Source organism: Nilaparvata lugens, chromosome 11 (assembly GCF_014356525.2).
Source record: "Nilaparvata lugens isolate BPH chromosome 11, ASM1435652v1, whole genome shotgun sequence".
In the NCBI taxonomy this organism is placed as follows: Eukaryota; Metazoa; Arthropoda; class Insecta; order Hemiptera; family Delphacidae; genus Nilaparvata; species Nilaparvata lugens.
The window spans coordinates 32,143,769-32,158,690 of NC_052514.1; the positions used below are offsets into that span (position 1 = coordinate 32,143,769).

The following is a 14,922-nucleotide window of genomic DNA, read 5'->3' on the forward strand; positions in this document are numbered from 1 at the left end:
GTAATTGTCTCAATCACTTATCTATTGAAATAGTGAGTCTAAATTTGGTTATTACACCATTATCAATCTCTGGTAAACTCGAACATTCGAGTTAATCTTTCATTTAAACTTCAATCTTTGAGTAGACAATCTACCTTGAAAGAGAAGAGAAAATAAAATATGATCTTGGACAGTTTTTAGATCTCTCTTTTGGGATTGGAAGTGACAGAGGTAGCAGTAAAGTAGTATACGTATAGTTGCTTACAGTAACTGAAGTGTTGAGGCAAACAGTTTCGAGTTTTGATTCAACTTGTACTCGTTTGAACAAATACTCGATTTATTATGTAAAGCATCAAACTAGCCTCAAGCTGAAGATTACACTCTGAAAAAACATTCTCGAATTATACAGGAAGACACCTGGAATTTCGACTCAGAAAATCAAGATAAACATTAATTAGAGTTGATTATATGCTTGATCTTCGTATCAAGTGTGAAATCAATTCGATCATCCTCTTCACATTTTTCATCACTATTAACCAATTTCTTATCCTTTTTCCTCTCATACATTCTTCCTATTTCTTTTACTTTTCCTCCTTCTTTATTTCCGTTGTCGAGTTACTGAAATCCAGTATTGGAGATCTGATCATCTTCCTGTTTATAAAAGGAGAAAGTGGTCACCCAGCAGCTATAAACTACATGTATCTCGAGGGGGTTTCTTCTTTCTCTTCTTCTTCTTCTCCTTTTTTTCATGATAAACCTAATCTTGTATATATATTCATCCTCTTCCAACATCTCTTCCTCCTACACCCCCGACTTCTCCTCCTCCTCTTTACATCACTTTTAACCAATTTCTTCATCCTTTTTCCTATCATACATACTTTCTATTTCTTTTACATCTTCCTTCTCCTCCTCCCACTCAAGTTCTTGCTCCTCCTTCTTCAATGCTTCTTCATCCTCTGCTTCGTCTTTGCCTTTCCTCCGTCACCACCTACAATAACCTCCTTATTGTTCGTGTTTCTTCTCCTTATTTCATCATTCGGTTATCGCTGTTGTCTGCATCTTTCATTTTCCTTCTTGCCCATACAGTATTTCTCATTTTTCTGCCGTAATCTTCCATCTCTTCGTTTTTCACCTCTCATCTCCTCCTCCTTCTCTTACTTTGCCATTTTTCATTCATCTCTTGTTTTTTATCTTTTTACAATAACTCTTTTTCTCCATCTTTTCGCCCTTCACTTTCTTATCTTGCCTCTCATTATTCCCAGTTTTCTCTATTTTTTTTGTTTTGTTTTCCTTTTGCTTCTTCTTCTCACACCTCTTATTCCTCCCCCTTATTTTCCTCTTCTTCTGATTCTTCTTCCTTAACCCCTCAATCCTACCTCAACTCCTCATTCCTATTATTTTCTTCCTATATTTGATATTCTCCTACATCCAACTCTCTCCCTCTCTCCTCCTCCTCTTTCTTTTTCATCTTTATTCCTCATATTCCTATTATTATTCTTCGTGTATTTGTTTTTCTGCTGATCTTAACTTTAACTTTCCTCTTCTCAACGTTCCTCTATCTCCTCCTCCTCCTCCCACTCATGCTCCTCATGCTACTTATATGCAGCTATAAACTACATGTATCTCGAGGGGTTTTCTTCTTTCTCTTATTCTTCTTTTTCATTATGAAGTTAATCTGTATGTATCTTTATCATTTTCCTCCTTCTCATCCTAATTCTCCACCACCCACACCTCCTCCTCTTCCTCCTTCTCCACCTTCTCTTCTTCCTCTACCACCACCACCACCCACTCCACCTCCTCCTCCCCCCCTGCTTTTCCTCCTCCTCTTCCTCATTATTCATATTCAATTGTTGACAACAAGTGGATAAAACTTTCCAGCTTTTCACAAAAATAGATCATTCCCTCCCCAAGAATATCTTACTGTATCTTACTGCACTCTACTATTACAACTACATAACACAAATATATCAGCTTTGAGCAGGAATGCTCAGATCACTCAACAGAGCTTTTAAAACGATAAAATTTACTGGAATCGTAAAAAGCTAGCACTGTGGTAGTTGATTGAGTCGTGCATCCTTGGCGTTACGTGGCCTAAGTGAAATCACTCCAAACTGTCAGCCTCTCTTATGAATAACTGCAATACTATCCATTCAACCAATGCTGAAAGTTCTAAGTAAATCTAACTATGGCGATCACCGCATGTTTATTGGGAAAGACAAGGAATTGAACCAGTTGAGAGATCACCAAAGTGAGTTTCACCTCAAACAGTATTCTATTTGAATAAGGTCGATGCTGTCTCATCTAACTAATGCTGACAGTTGAAAGTGAATTGAACCAGTTGAGAGATCACCAAAGTGAGATTTACTTTAACAGTATTCTATTTGAATAAGGTCGATGCTGTCTCCTCTAACTAATGCTGACAGTTGAAAGTGAATCTGAGCATAGTCCAGTGACCCCTGCAGCCCGTTGCCGCATCTCAAATAAGGAAGTGCAAGTGTCAATTGCATGAAAGCAATCGGTTCCCACGAGTCAGCTGCTCACTTCTCATTCCTCTAGAAACATCGTTGTCATGTTTTCAGTTTTTATTACTCGCTGACTTATTTATCAATCGGGAATCGATAGTAGGAGTATTTTTTGCTATAATTTTTGCAATGACACTTCGTGAAACTAGGTGATAATTACTGAAGCTTTCTTCTGAAGTTGATTACATAATTATTTGATATTTGTTTTGAGATAAGTTGATATGATTCCAACTAATTCATTATTTAAACTTGAAATGAAAACGGGAGATAGTGAATGAAAAGTTGAAATAAGAAATAACATGCGAAATCGAACGTTACGAAACTTTATTCAGTATTTTTGTTGAGCTAAGAACCTAGCTTTTTCGAGTTTTCGGTGTGTTAGACCATAGATAAAGGATAAGCATAAGTGCTTATTTGTTATATTTCTTGTCTCTGGTTATACTCATTAAGAGAATATGACTGAAAATTCGAGATAATATCTCCACCAACAGCAATAAGAGCCATGAAACATGACATACGTGAATAATTTTCGTGAATTTCCACAACATGAACATCATAATCATCATAGAATGGATATTATGGATTGGATTAGATTCTGTGATTGAACTGTACAGTTAATTCATCTTTCATCATCACTATAATTATCATCATTTCCCATTATCAACGCACAAGACTCTGGCTCATGGAATCATCCTCAGAAAAAATGATGTTATAATGCTGTCGAGATCAATGTGACAGCAAATAAGTTATTAAGAAAATAGATAGAATTAACCAAATTCCTTAACATTTACCAGGTTGAATGAAGTATCTAATCTAGATTTCGCTTTTCAAGTGATAACTTCTTTGAGGAGGCAAATTTATTGTAGACACAATTTTGTAATATGTGCAGTAATACTACAAGATCAAATGGAGGAATCGTTAGGTTATAATATCATAATTTACAAAGTCGCCTTGTTTTACAGCTAGAACTATTGTGGAACTGTTCTACTGTAGAACTGCTCTACTCTATTCCAATAAACTCCAGATGCTTAGAGAAAGACTTATTGGAAAAGAAAGTAGAACCAATAATTCATTGTTGTGTATTGGAGTACTTTGAAGTGGTGTATTTGGGTAAATAAATTATTCAATATTGGAAACACATTTGCAATATTGAGTCCTCAACCTCAAAACAATCCCTTTCTGAGATAGAATCACTTCCAATATTTTCGAAAACTTGTAGCCACAGGTAGAAGAACTTTATTACAACTGCAAGGGCTGCTAAAATATGTCTCGTCATTTCCATTTTAGTAGTGAATGCTTTTCCGTCATGCAATGCCAGGTTTACAAGTAGTATTTCTATTTTCGTATTCCCATTCCACTTCCTCCTTTTTTTCTTCCTTCTTATTCATTTTTTCCGACAATAATTCACACAGATTGTGATAAATTACCGTTTCCACTCGAACCGGGAAACTGGAGTGTGAGAAAATGTTATTTTTGTTATTCAACTGGAAAAAAAGCTATATTTGGAATGATTTGGCTGGAAATATTCATTTAAAGGGATTTAGTGCGATGCTATCTCGCTAGATACTTGTTAAAAGATAGGAAAATATAGATCACAATATTAAAGTGTTGCAGATGTAGTATTTATAGGTACAAGAATAGTTTGAAATGAATGATTGCTGGAAACCTTGAAATGATGTTGTTCTAGTTGAAAGATGTAAGTCAATTTCTTGTTGGAATTTCCAATTATGCTCAAAACATCTATGGTAATTATATACATATATTCATACATGTCAACGAATTTAGTGTGTACGTGCACTTCTCTTTCAAATCAAACATAATTTTCACGTGAATTCTATAATTATGTCAATATATTGAGAACTTGAAAGATATTACTATTTTCAAATCGGATATCCTGTAATACTGTGTATCCAAAGATCGATCCCATAATTTTACTTTAATTAATTTTACTTCACGTATATTCCTTTAATTCATTCTCAAATGTGTTTCAAAAGTCGATCAAGATCAGAGCGTCTAATTCAACTTTTAAGTTCATCTTAATTCAACTTATACTTATCTAAATGAATCTGAATTCTGTTTTATATTTCATTTCCACTGAACAACATAAATATTACTTCCATTTCTCCCTATAGAAAAACATAATTTAAGAATGCTTCTAGGCCTGTCATTTTGTACATAGAATAATATAAAGACAGTCATAGTCAAATTCATTATAGATAGTGAACATCAGCAATGGCAGAGGCAGAATTCAAGCAATACTACAGTGCAGTTCTACAATTTACTACAGTAGGCCTACTACAATAAATAGTACAGGATTAAAATACTAAGCTACTGCAGTACTACTGTACTACAGTACATCAATGAAACGACTGCATTTCAACGGCTGATATAATCGAGAGGATAATTCAAAGCATTATTTTGATGATTTCATATTCCATTCTTCCTTCTCTTGAAACTTGATTCTTGTGTGAGAGAGGGCTGACTGCGCCTTTACTTCGCTCTCTAGGAAAAATAAAGGCAGTCATTCTATTCTATTCCCTGTTGATTTTTAAGCAATCCTGTAATCTCTCTCTGTCCATCTCTCCAGGTGAAAGAATTTGAGGTTTTGTTCAAGGACGGGAAATGCTTCATTCGAACCGAGTTCAAAGCTGTCAGTTATTGGCAATCTTCGAATGCAAAAATAATGATATAATAAATAATGCTTAAGAAATATTTCGTAACCAACAGTTCTAGTTACGTTGTCCACCAATAAACTGCAAAAAGCAAATATCGTAATTTAATTGTAACGCTAGCTGCTGTCAACGAGTCTCACTTCATTAGTTCTATGGAGAAGTGATTGTTCACCTAGTTGAATGTCATAAATTTTGGAGCAAGGCTGTTGCAAAAAAAATGTTTTTTTTTCGATGAGGCTTATTGATTATTGATGAAAAATTTCGGTGATTTTACTGGTAATATATACTTAAAATACGTACTTTCAGTAAGTATATGCACTTTATATATTTATCCAATGATACACAAAACATAATTCATTAAAATGATTAGAGAAGGACCAACAGGCACAGCCCAAAACTATTCATTTCCCAAATTTTGATCCATTCTCCAAGTCCAAAAAGTAAGTTCAGTTTATATTGAGTGAAAAAATGACAGTTATCTGATCGAATAATTTATTGATATGAATTCATCCAAAAATGTATGGTCGATTGAGTCTTACTGTAACCTTAGTAAATCCTGATACTAAACAAAGATGAGATGTAGACTCATGAGCCTGCTATAAGAGCTTTTTTTTAAATTATAAGAAATTGAAAATGTTGGTGTAAAATTTGTGTGTTCAAAAGTTCTGAATATCAAGGAATCATAAGTAGAATTGGCTGACTAGAATGCGAAAAATCAATGCGTATATTAGTAATTAGTACATGTTCAATATAATACTATAATATATAATTGGTGGTGTCAGGTTTTATCCGTTTTTGAATGTAAATCATTCATTTCTGGGTTATCACTGTAAAACAAGCTCCAGGAATGGTGAAAGTGTTGTACGATCACATAAATATTTTTTTTTTCGTAAATAATATTGTATATGTTACCCTTTTTCAATAATTTTTGGAAAACTGCATTCTAATACGAATATGAAGTGAAAATGAACAATTACTGATCATAGGTTCTTTCTCGTTCTAATGAGAATCAACATGAGAAAAAATAGGCTCTTTTCTTAGTTTGTGACTGTTAGTAAAAATAATTTCTTTCGTGTAATTTGGAAAAGTATAGTCATAGAGAGAAGATAGCTCTATCTATTAATTCACTAATTTGGGGAATAACCAATTAACATTCTTGAATATTTTGTATAAAGTTATAACAAGTAATTGAAAAGTGATTATTGTTGGAGTTGCAAGTCTACCTCATTAAATTTGAAACAAAATTTTCAACGAAACTTTCGTTGAAACTTGGAAATACCTGTTCGATTATTAAAAATATTCCTGTATCCGAAACAGGAAATTCAAGGAAGTATTAAGGAAACAGGAAAGGATGGAAGAAGGATTAGAGAGGTATAATATTAAATTTTGCATCCTTAATCACAGGAACACTTTTATTAGACAAGTCAAGCAAGGTTGGAATCCAGCTCGTTTATTAGCAATTTCCGTTTTTTCAGTATTTGCATCTTTTAACTCACAGTTCGAGTAAATATATAAAAAATAGTTCATAATAATGATATTAGAAAAATGTATAATGGAAAGAAATGAACAGTAGCGTTTGATGCTAAGGAGATTGCTCTTTTTGTACTGTATTTAAATGAATTTTATAGCCTACTGCTATGAATTTCATCTCAGACTAGCTGGTAACCCGTGCTCTGCAAAGGTCTAATTAATAAGTTTACGAACTAAAAACTGGATGTCGTGAAATATTGAAGAATTTGAAATATGCCTGTAACCATCCTCGGTAAATTAATAATCTATATGCAAAATTTCAAGTTAATCAGTCCAGTAGTTCTGACGTCGTGATGCGTCATTCGTGAATTCTCTATCCTGTACGTGTATTAAACAATTATTTTCTTTATTATAGAATGGAAATAGATAACATAAATTAATATTTATAAATGAATCCAAAAACGATAATATATTCTTGATAGGAGTTATTTCTTCTTTGGTAGAACAATAATAATTTATCTTTATCTCGTTTTTCATTTACGAATAATTATTACTATTTCTCTTTATAACTCCTTGAACTCACACTATAATTCAATTCCTCGGTTTTTATTATCTCAACGAGGAAGGATGATTAAAATTTTGAAACATAAAAAATGAAAATTTTGGTTCGTATACGCGTAGGCCTATAGTAGCAAGTAATCTTGTTAATTTTGATTTCTATTTGAAGGCAAACCAACTGGCAATCAGCTCAATAATCAAACAAGTTTTGTCACTTATTACTTTAAAACTTGTTCAAAAATTGAAATAATGAAAAAACGTATGAAAACTCTCAATGTCCGAGTAAATGCACTTGACTCAGAATCCTGTTTTCTTTTCTGATTTATCTAGTTTTTGTTTTCTCTTTTATGTTCAAGATTTCTAGCTGACTCACTTCTCATAAAATCACCAGTACAGTAATGAGGTTCTAAAACAAATTAATAAAAAGTCTCGAAAGGTCAGTCAGTTCTAGTTTCATGGAAACCGTTTTTCATCAAATTGTCGTTAGTCAAGTTGACGACATACTTTCTTGATAATTCAACAAATCTCTTACTGTCTGACTAACAAGTCGCTACAAATTCATGTTTTTATCAGCACCTTGTTAGTTGATATGGCTATAGTTTCCTTGGGCATTTGTTAAAAATCACATTTCGAAAGGGAGAAATAAAAAGGTGGTCGAATTGAAGTAGTATTGACAGCTCTATGTTAACTTACTTCTGAATGATAACCTATCACATCATTATTCATTTCAATTTTAAATAAGTAGGCCAATTCAGGCTATTGGTATTTTTCCATATTGTATGTAATTTGTTGCATGTAATCGTGATGTTTATTATCAATTTTTTACTTTCGAAACTAACTTAGAAACTTATTATATTGCATATAAAAACTATTGTTCTCAAAAGATTCCAGTTCCAAGCTTTCATTATTCGTTTTAAATGCAAAAGTATGCTCAATTACAGAAATTGTAAAAAGCAATAAACTGCAGGAGCTCCTGAGCGAGCCTATAAGGATTTAATCGAAATTGTATTCTAAAAAACCGACCAGACTTATATATTTTTACACGCATGCTTTACCGATTGCAGCCAAGCCGGGGCAAATCGTTATTCATTAAAAAATAACGTCAGATAAACATGGGATGAAATTTGGGAAAATTGGGATGAAATTCTTCCCAGGAAGAAAGAATGGCCATCCTTTTTATTGATCCGGGGTGAATTTAAAATCGATCAATAGTATGACTGATCAAGTTTTCCAATCAATATAACCCCCAATAACATTTATTACTCGGAATTAGTGCTGCAGATACCTATAAAATATAGTTGAACTACAGATATTCCCATGAGAAGGGAATTTCTAATCCTCTTAGGATCAAATCAAATCAAAATTTTATTCACAATTCACAATTCAGACAGTTGAGGGTCCTGCCAAACCCAAAGGTTTTTCGGCGGGTGCCCAGTTACAGGAAAAAAATGAGTTACAAAAGATAAATAAACTTAGACAAAATAAATATTACACTTCAAAGATTTTAAGTAAAAAATGAAAGAAAACAGATACAAAATGCAAAAATAAAATAAGAAATATACATCAGATTTTGATACAGAATTACAGTAATGAAAAAAGGGAAAAATGAAAATTAATTAGAAAGGAATGAAATAATAAGGGAAAAATTGTTTTACACAAGTAAAAGTACATTTTTATCGTTGAGGCAGGCGGCAGTGACAATAAAAGTATTAGGAAATATAAATAAATAATATTATAAATAAAGATTAGGAAAATTTAGAAGAATGAAGGTAATTTAAATCGGGAAACTTATAAGCTCTGTGTAATGAGAATGCAGATATATCTCAACACCTGCATCTCTTTTATTATATTATAAGTATAAAATCATCACACCTTGGTGTTTATTGTGAAAACATAAAAGTGTAGCCTCTACAGACAATGTTCACTTTATCACCAGCTAACATGTAAACTTGCTATAAATTGTTTTGTTTGTTTACAAAATGGGCCGTAAAGTTTTATGTTGTAATTTTGTGAGGACAAACAAATCAGTGGGCTTCTAGCTGCGTCTCCCAACAACTGTACTTGAGAATCGAGGTGAATAACTATAATGAGATTCACTTTACACTGTCAGCATTCCTCATACATTTCACAAATGCTTCTCATTCCACCAATGCTGACAGTTTGAAGTGAATATCATCATAACGACTCATTCTTTTCTGAAGGCGGAAGGTTGAAAGAATTCTCTCTTCTCTCCACTCGATCCTTGACGATGTTCTCAGTTCATTTTACTTTATTACAGATTTTTCCGCATAAGCTGTCATAAATTTCATTGAGTCATTCAAACTCCGCTTTCCATTCAAATTGAGTATATTGTATAAGTTGGGAGTGAATTGATGCTATTTTGAGATTGACTTTAAACTGTCAGTATTGTTTGAACCTGAAGCATTGATTCTATTCATGGGGAGTACTGACTGTTCTAAGTGAATATAGAAGCTCACTATAGTGTGCTTGAATGAGATATAGAAACGTGCATAATGTTTTCTATCTTATTTTCTCATAATACTTAATACTTTATGTTTGTTCAACTTATTTTAAAAAAGTCATGTTTTATCAACTACTGTAAATTGAGGAGTACATTGAGTTAAAAATTATCAGTTGTATTCATGATTGGACGTCTTTGTAGATTATAGCCTACAGATTGGAGTCTGTTGGCCGTGGATTTCATAAAAGTATCACTGGTTGTTTATTCATTTTGAATGTTGTACACTGTATTCGTTCTGTATGTGGAATTATTTTAAATCCCATTCAAGTGAACACCTCGTCTCGAATTTGTATTTCCATTCAAATTTGTACAGATTCTAAATGTTTTCCTATAAGAGTATTTCATCTAATTTTCATTTCCAAATTATCATAGTCAAGTATAACTCTCCCACAACCAAAACATGGCCTATTCCATGAAACAATTTTTTTTTTCAAAATGATAGGGAGAGAAAAAATAAGGTAACCTTGTGCTATTCCTCTCCCAAATTTAGTCAAGGTTACACAATCATAGTCCGAAATATTATGGTATATTAAATATATTTCATTTATGGTATGCTTTATACATTTCAATATATAATGTGTTTCTCTCAAATTTATTTTAATTGCAATTTTCACTTTCAAAGTTGCATTTTAACGACTGCCAGGTGTTTTATCGAGTATGTATTTGTTTCAAACATTTTCTCTCCGAATCTGTATTTTCCTTTGCAATGTACATAACTTTCAAATGATTTTTTAACTCTCTGTTTCCTCAACTGTAATCTCTTCAAATCTCTCTAACTTTCTCCCGAACATTCAGATAAACTAACAGTCTGTGTAAATTTTTCTGTTGCAGATGACTCAGATCCTGAAAAGATTGAAGCCCGTCGAACTCTGGTGCTTAGTCTATCGGGCGCAGGAGTGAAGCATGAACATGACCAGCCAGCTGATAGAAAGAGAAATCTGCAGACGCCGCTGGCGTCAAGAGGCGGAGGTGATCATGAAGAGAAAGAGGAGAAGGAGAAAGAAGTAGTCGAAGAGGAGAAAGGAGAAGCGAAGAACAGGGAAGAGAGTAAGAGTAGAGTTTTAGGTAATGATCGATACAAATCGGTTGACAGAAGATCGAGATCTAAGAGTACTACAACAACTACAACAACAACGGAACGTGGTGTTGTTGAGGAAGAAGAAGAAGAAGAAGAAGTGAAGGGAAAAGTAGATGAGGTAAAGGAGGATGAAAAAGTTGTAGCTGATAAAAGTTGTCAAAACAGTGAGAATTGCACCAAAGTTGACAGAGCTAGAAAAGTTACTCCATCTCCAGCTGCTATCATGTCCAGACGACAGAGAATCTCAAACTACCATTCTTCCACAACTACAGACTCTTCAATCTCAACTCCCACCCCATCAGATCAGGATGTCAATTCCAGCACTGCTGTGAAAAAGAGGAGACGTCTCACCACTGTATCCACTACCCCCACCCCTCCCACTACGTCAGCGCCTTTTCCCACCTTCAATCAGTACCCTGCAATCGAAGAGGTGCCTCAGTATGACATCACACAGTTCCTCAATTTCGGTAAGAAAATATCACCGGAAACAGTGCCTACTCCAAGTGGGATCAATTCAATTGAAAGTAATAAGTCAATCAGGCAGCGTACAGGTGATAGGCATGTTAGTACAGCCGAGAAATTGTCGTATTTAACACCGGAAGAGGATATTGTCAATGAGAATATGGATGTGACAGTCATGAAGAAAGCGATAGAGCGTAATACAGCTCCTAGAGGGAGGATCCCTGTCAGAGATCCAGTGATTTCATCTTCCTACTACAGGAGGCGACCCACTACATCATCAACAACCTCAGCATCAGTGCAAACCACTGATGAAAACCTAATAAGTACCACTGAATGTGCAGCTGTTGATAGTTCTAATACTCCCACTAAGGTTTACAGGAGGAGGTCACCTAATTTCCACAGTGCCACCATCAAGACTTGTGGGGAAGTGAGTGGGAAAAAAGTGGAGAATGAGAAGGAGAATAGGACTGAAGATGTTGTGGAAAAGAAGGAAGTAGTGAGTGTAAGTAATAGAACAGAGGAGGATGTTGATAAAGTCAAGGCGAAACCAGAGGTGAAGATAACTGATGTAGAGTTGGTGAATAGGAGGAGGATTTTGAAAACTTCTGCAAATTCTAACAGGAATAAGTTTGAAAGGTTGCAGATTCCAAGGTCATCATCACCTGTAGCACTTGTTGCTTCACCTTCAATGCCTCCTGTAGTATCAACATCATCACCATCTCCATTCACTACTGTACTGTCTGCAGTCACTGAATCAAAACCTCAAGAAAGTTCTACAACTTCATCACCTGCTACTCATCCATCTGTAACTGACAGAGTCATGAAATTCAGAAGGCCATCAACTTTACCACCTTCAACAACTACACCTAAACCAAGTGAAACGCCTAAAAACGTATCAGCTGATTCCCATCCAGAACATTCTGTTGACCCCCTGCAACAGGAGGAATCCAATCCCTACCCAAGGAATGCCAAGCCATCTGAAGCTGAGCCGCCACAGCAGCAATCTGTGCCACAATCGCCAATCAGTCCTCAACCCACAACCAGAATCCTATCAACAGCTGTTGTTACATCTGTATCTGTGAAGGAGTCTGAACAGAACAACACAAGGTCAACCAATAAGACCGTGAATGTGCCTCAACAATCAGAGCCCATCGCTTTGATTAATGAGAATCAAAATAGAAGTAGTTTTGTAGATTTAAGTAGGTCTAGGATTAATGCTAATGTTAGGACTAATAATCAAACCGGGGCAGATTTGAATGCAATTAGAAGTAGGAATGCTGTTTTGAGGAGTAATAGTAGTTCCAATGTTCAGACAACATCAACAACTGAATTCCCTCAAAATCACAAGAAAGTGGAAGAAGTTGAGGAGAAGCAAGATACTGTTGTCAAAGAGGTTGTTGATCAAAATGTAAATAGATATCCAAGTGTAAACATCACAAGAACTCCTGACTCCCCATCTACAACCACAGCTTCACCCACAACATCACCTTCAACAACAACAACAACATCAGAGCCATTACCAACAACATTTCGAGTAGGAATATTTCCTAGTTCCCCAGTGACTACTGTTGAACATTCAACTGTTGCGTCTCATGGAGACAGTGATATGCATAATAGAAGTATTATTAGTTTAAGTAGCATTAACAACAATAACACTAGTAATAATAGGGTTGCTAGTGAAAGTAGTTTTGCTGATACCAAAGATTCAAAATTTAATGCTCCTCCAGTGGAGGTGGCTCCTGAGAGAGGTAGTGAGGTAGCAACTGAAGAGGAAGTGGAGACTTCTGTTGTGAATAATGGTAAAATAGAGGATAGTTACAATCCAAATTTGCCCGGAAATATGGAAGATGGTCCTGGTAGTCATCCTAATGATGTTGGTATTCATTCTGAGGTTTCGAATAGTGCTCCCAGTGGATATGACGATCAAACAAACGATCAAACCTTCATGATTCCAAAGCTGCATGAAGATCATGTCACCAAAGAACCTCCCCCAAACAATATTTATGAGACAGGGGGAGAAGCAGACAATGAACCAATCCCAGATGGAGGACCCAATCCCAACTATAATGATTACGATGAGGATCATGTGAGCAATGTTCCGAACAATACTCGGCCTCCGATTCTCAATCATAATCATAACATCAAATGGACAAGTTCAACAGCTGGAGGGCAGTTTGGGAGTACGAAGCCGGCACCTTCTCACAACGAGACACCTCTTGTGGATGTGAGCAGCTACCCGGAGAACCTGAGCATTACCACCTACCTGGTGTCAGCCCTGGTGGTCATTCCCATTCTGCTTCTATCCATCCTGGCTGCCAGGATTATCATACTACGGAGTAGACGGAAAAAGGTGAGTTCATTGTTTTGATTATTAGTTATAGTATAACTAATTTTATTGTTTAAGATTGAAGACTGATAGAGAAAGGAGTGATTTATTGTTGGACAATGAATTGGATAAAAAACATAGGCTACTGAATAATACAATCATGAAGCTTTCAACCAGCTGTACTTTTAAGGTAGGCGCACACAGATCGTCATCGGACGGACGGCACGCATCGGACGGATCGGAGGATTGGATTTAAACTCTCTTGTTTCATTGTTTTCAATTGGAGTTCGCATACCTATACGATGCGGATCCGTCCGATGCGCCTCCCTATAGGAGTAAGTTTGTTTTTCGGTTCGTTTTTAATTTTTTTTTCTAATAAGTGAATATTCTCCATTATAAAAATAACTGAGTGTTATAAATTATTATTATTTTGGTATTTGGAACATCTAAATTTGCAAGAATGGTTTGTATAAATATTTTTGGACTGACAATTTTGTGGAAATCCAGAAGACAACCTCATTTGGACTTTTAAGTTACCTGAATTTGGGAGAGAAATAGTACAAGATATTCTTATTCTTATTCTCTCCCAATCTGTGCTTCATTGTAAAAAAATAGAGAATAACCATAATGCTTGGTTTAAGAGTATAGGTTCGAAATCCCAGAAAATTATAAAAATATCTTTCTTGTACTTATAGAATAATTTGACTAATATAATCGAATCGACTCAACAAAATTAATGATTAAAATTTGAGTGAAAAATATAATGAAAAAGAGAAACAATTATTCTGGAAAGTACTAGTAGGCCTATATCTGCAGGGGAAACACTTACCTTCTAGCAGTGAGCCAGTGACGGCGTTTCAAACCTATTGCTGGTCATCTTCAGACTCTCTCAAAAGTGTTTTTAATTCCAAGTTTGAATTGATAGTAGAAAAGAATGGATTCACAACACAGAATGGCTGCAATCTCATACAATCATACATTTTGCTGTGTTTTTTCATAGTAGAGTTTCATAAGGCTCCTGGATTAATATTATCAAAGAACAATAATAATTTTTATCAAAGCAATATAATAATAATATAATATCGAGTGACCTGGCTTGCTCAGGTCTGGTGTCAGAGCTCTTCAGGTCACAACTGATCAATTTATTTCAAAGCAATAAAAGATTCAAAGCTAATAATTCTACTTGGAAAGCTCCTATTCTTGAGCCATGTGTATTGTGTTGGATATTGTAAGCTATAATTTTAGAAAGAAGTTGAGCGCTGCTAATCAATTAATTGCAATCAATTCAATTTTTCGCTTTCATGAATAACGTTATTTTCATGCCTAAAGGAATG

General features: G+C 34.8%; 1 protein-coding gene across 1 annotated transcript in view; it reads left to right on the forward strand.

The window, feature by feature from the left end:
* The window catches only part of LOC111058168 (serine/threonine-protein kinase STE20-like), a 208,959-nt gene that overhangs the window by 178,871 nt on the left and 15,166 nt on the right, over window positions 1-14,922 (forward strand). The window contains exon 2 of the mRNA XM_039438234.1: window positions 10,554-13,612. Coding sequence (XP_039294168.1) covers window positions 10,554-13,612 — 3,059 coding nt within the window. The remainder of the gene's footprint in view (window positions 1-10,553; window positions 13,613-14,922) is intronic.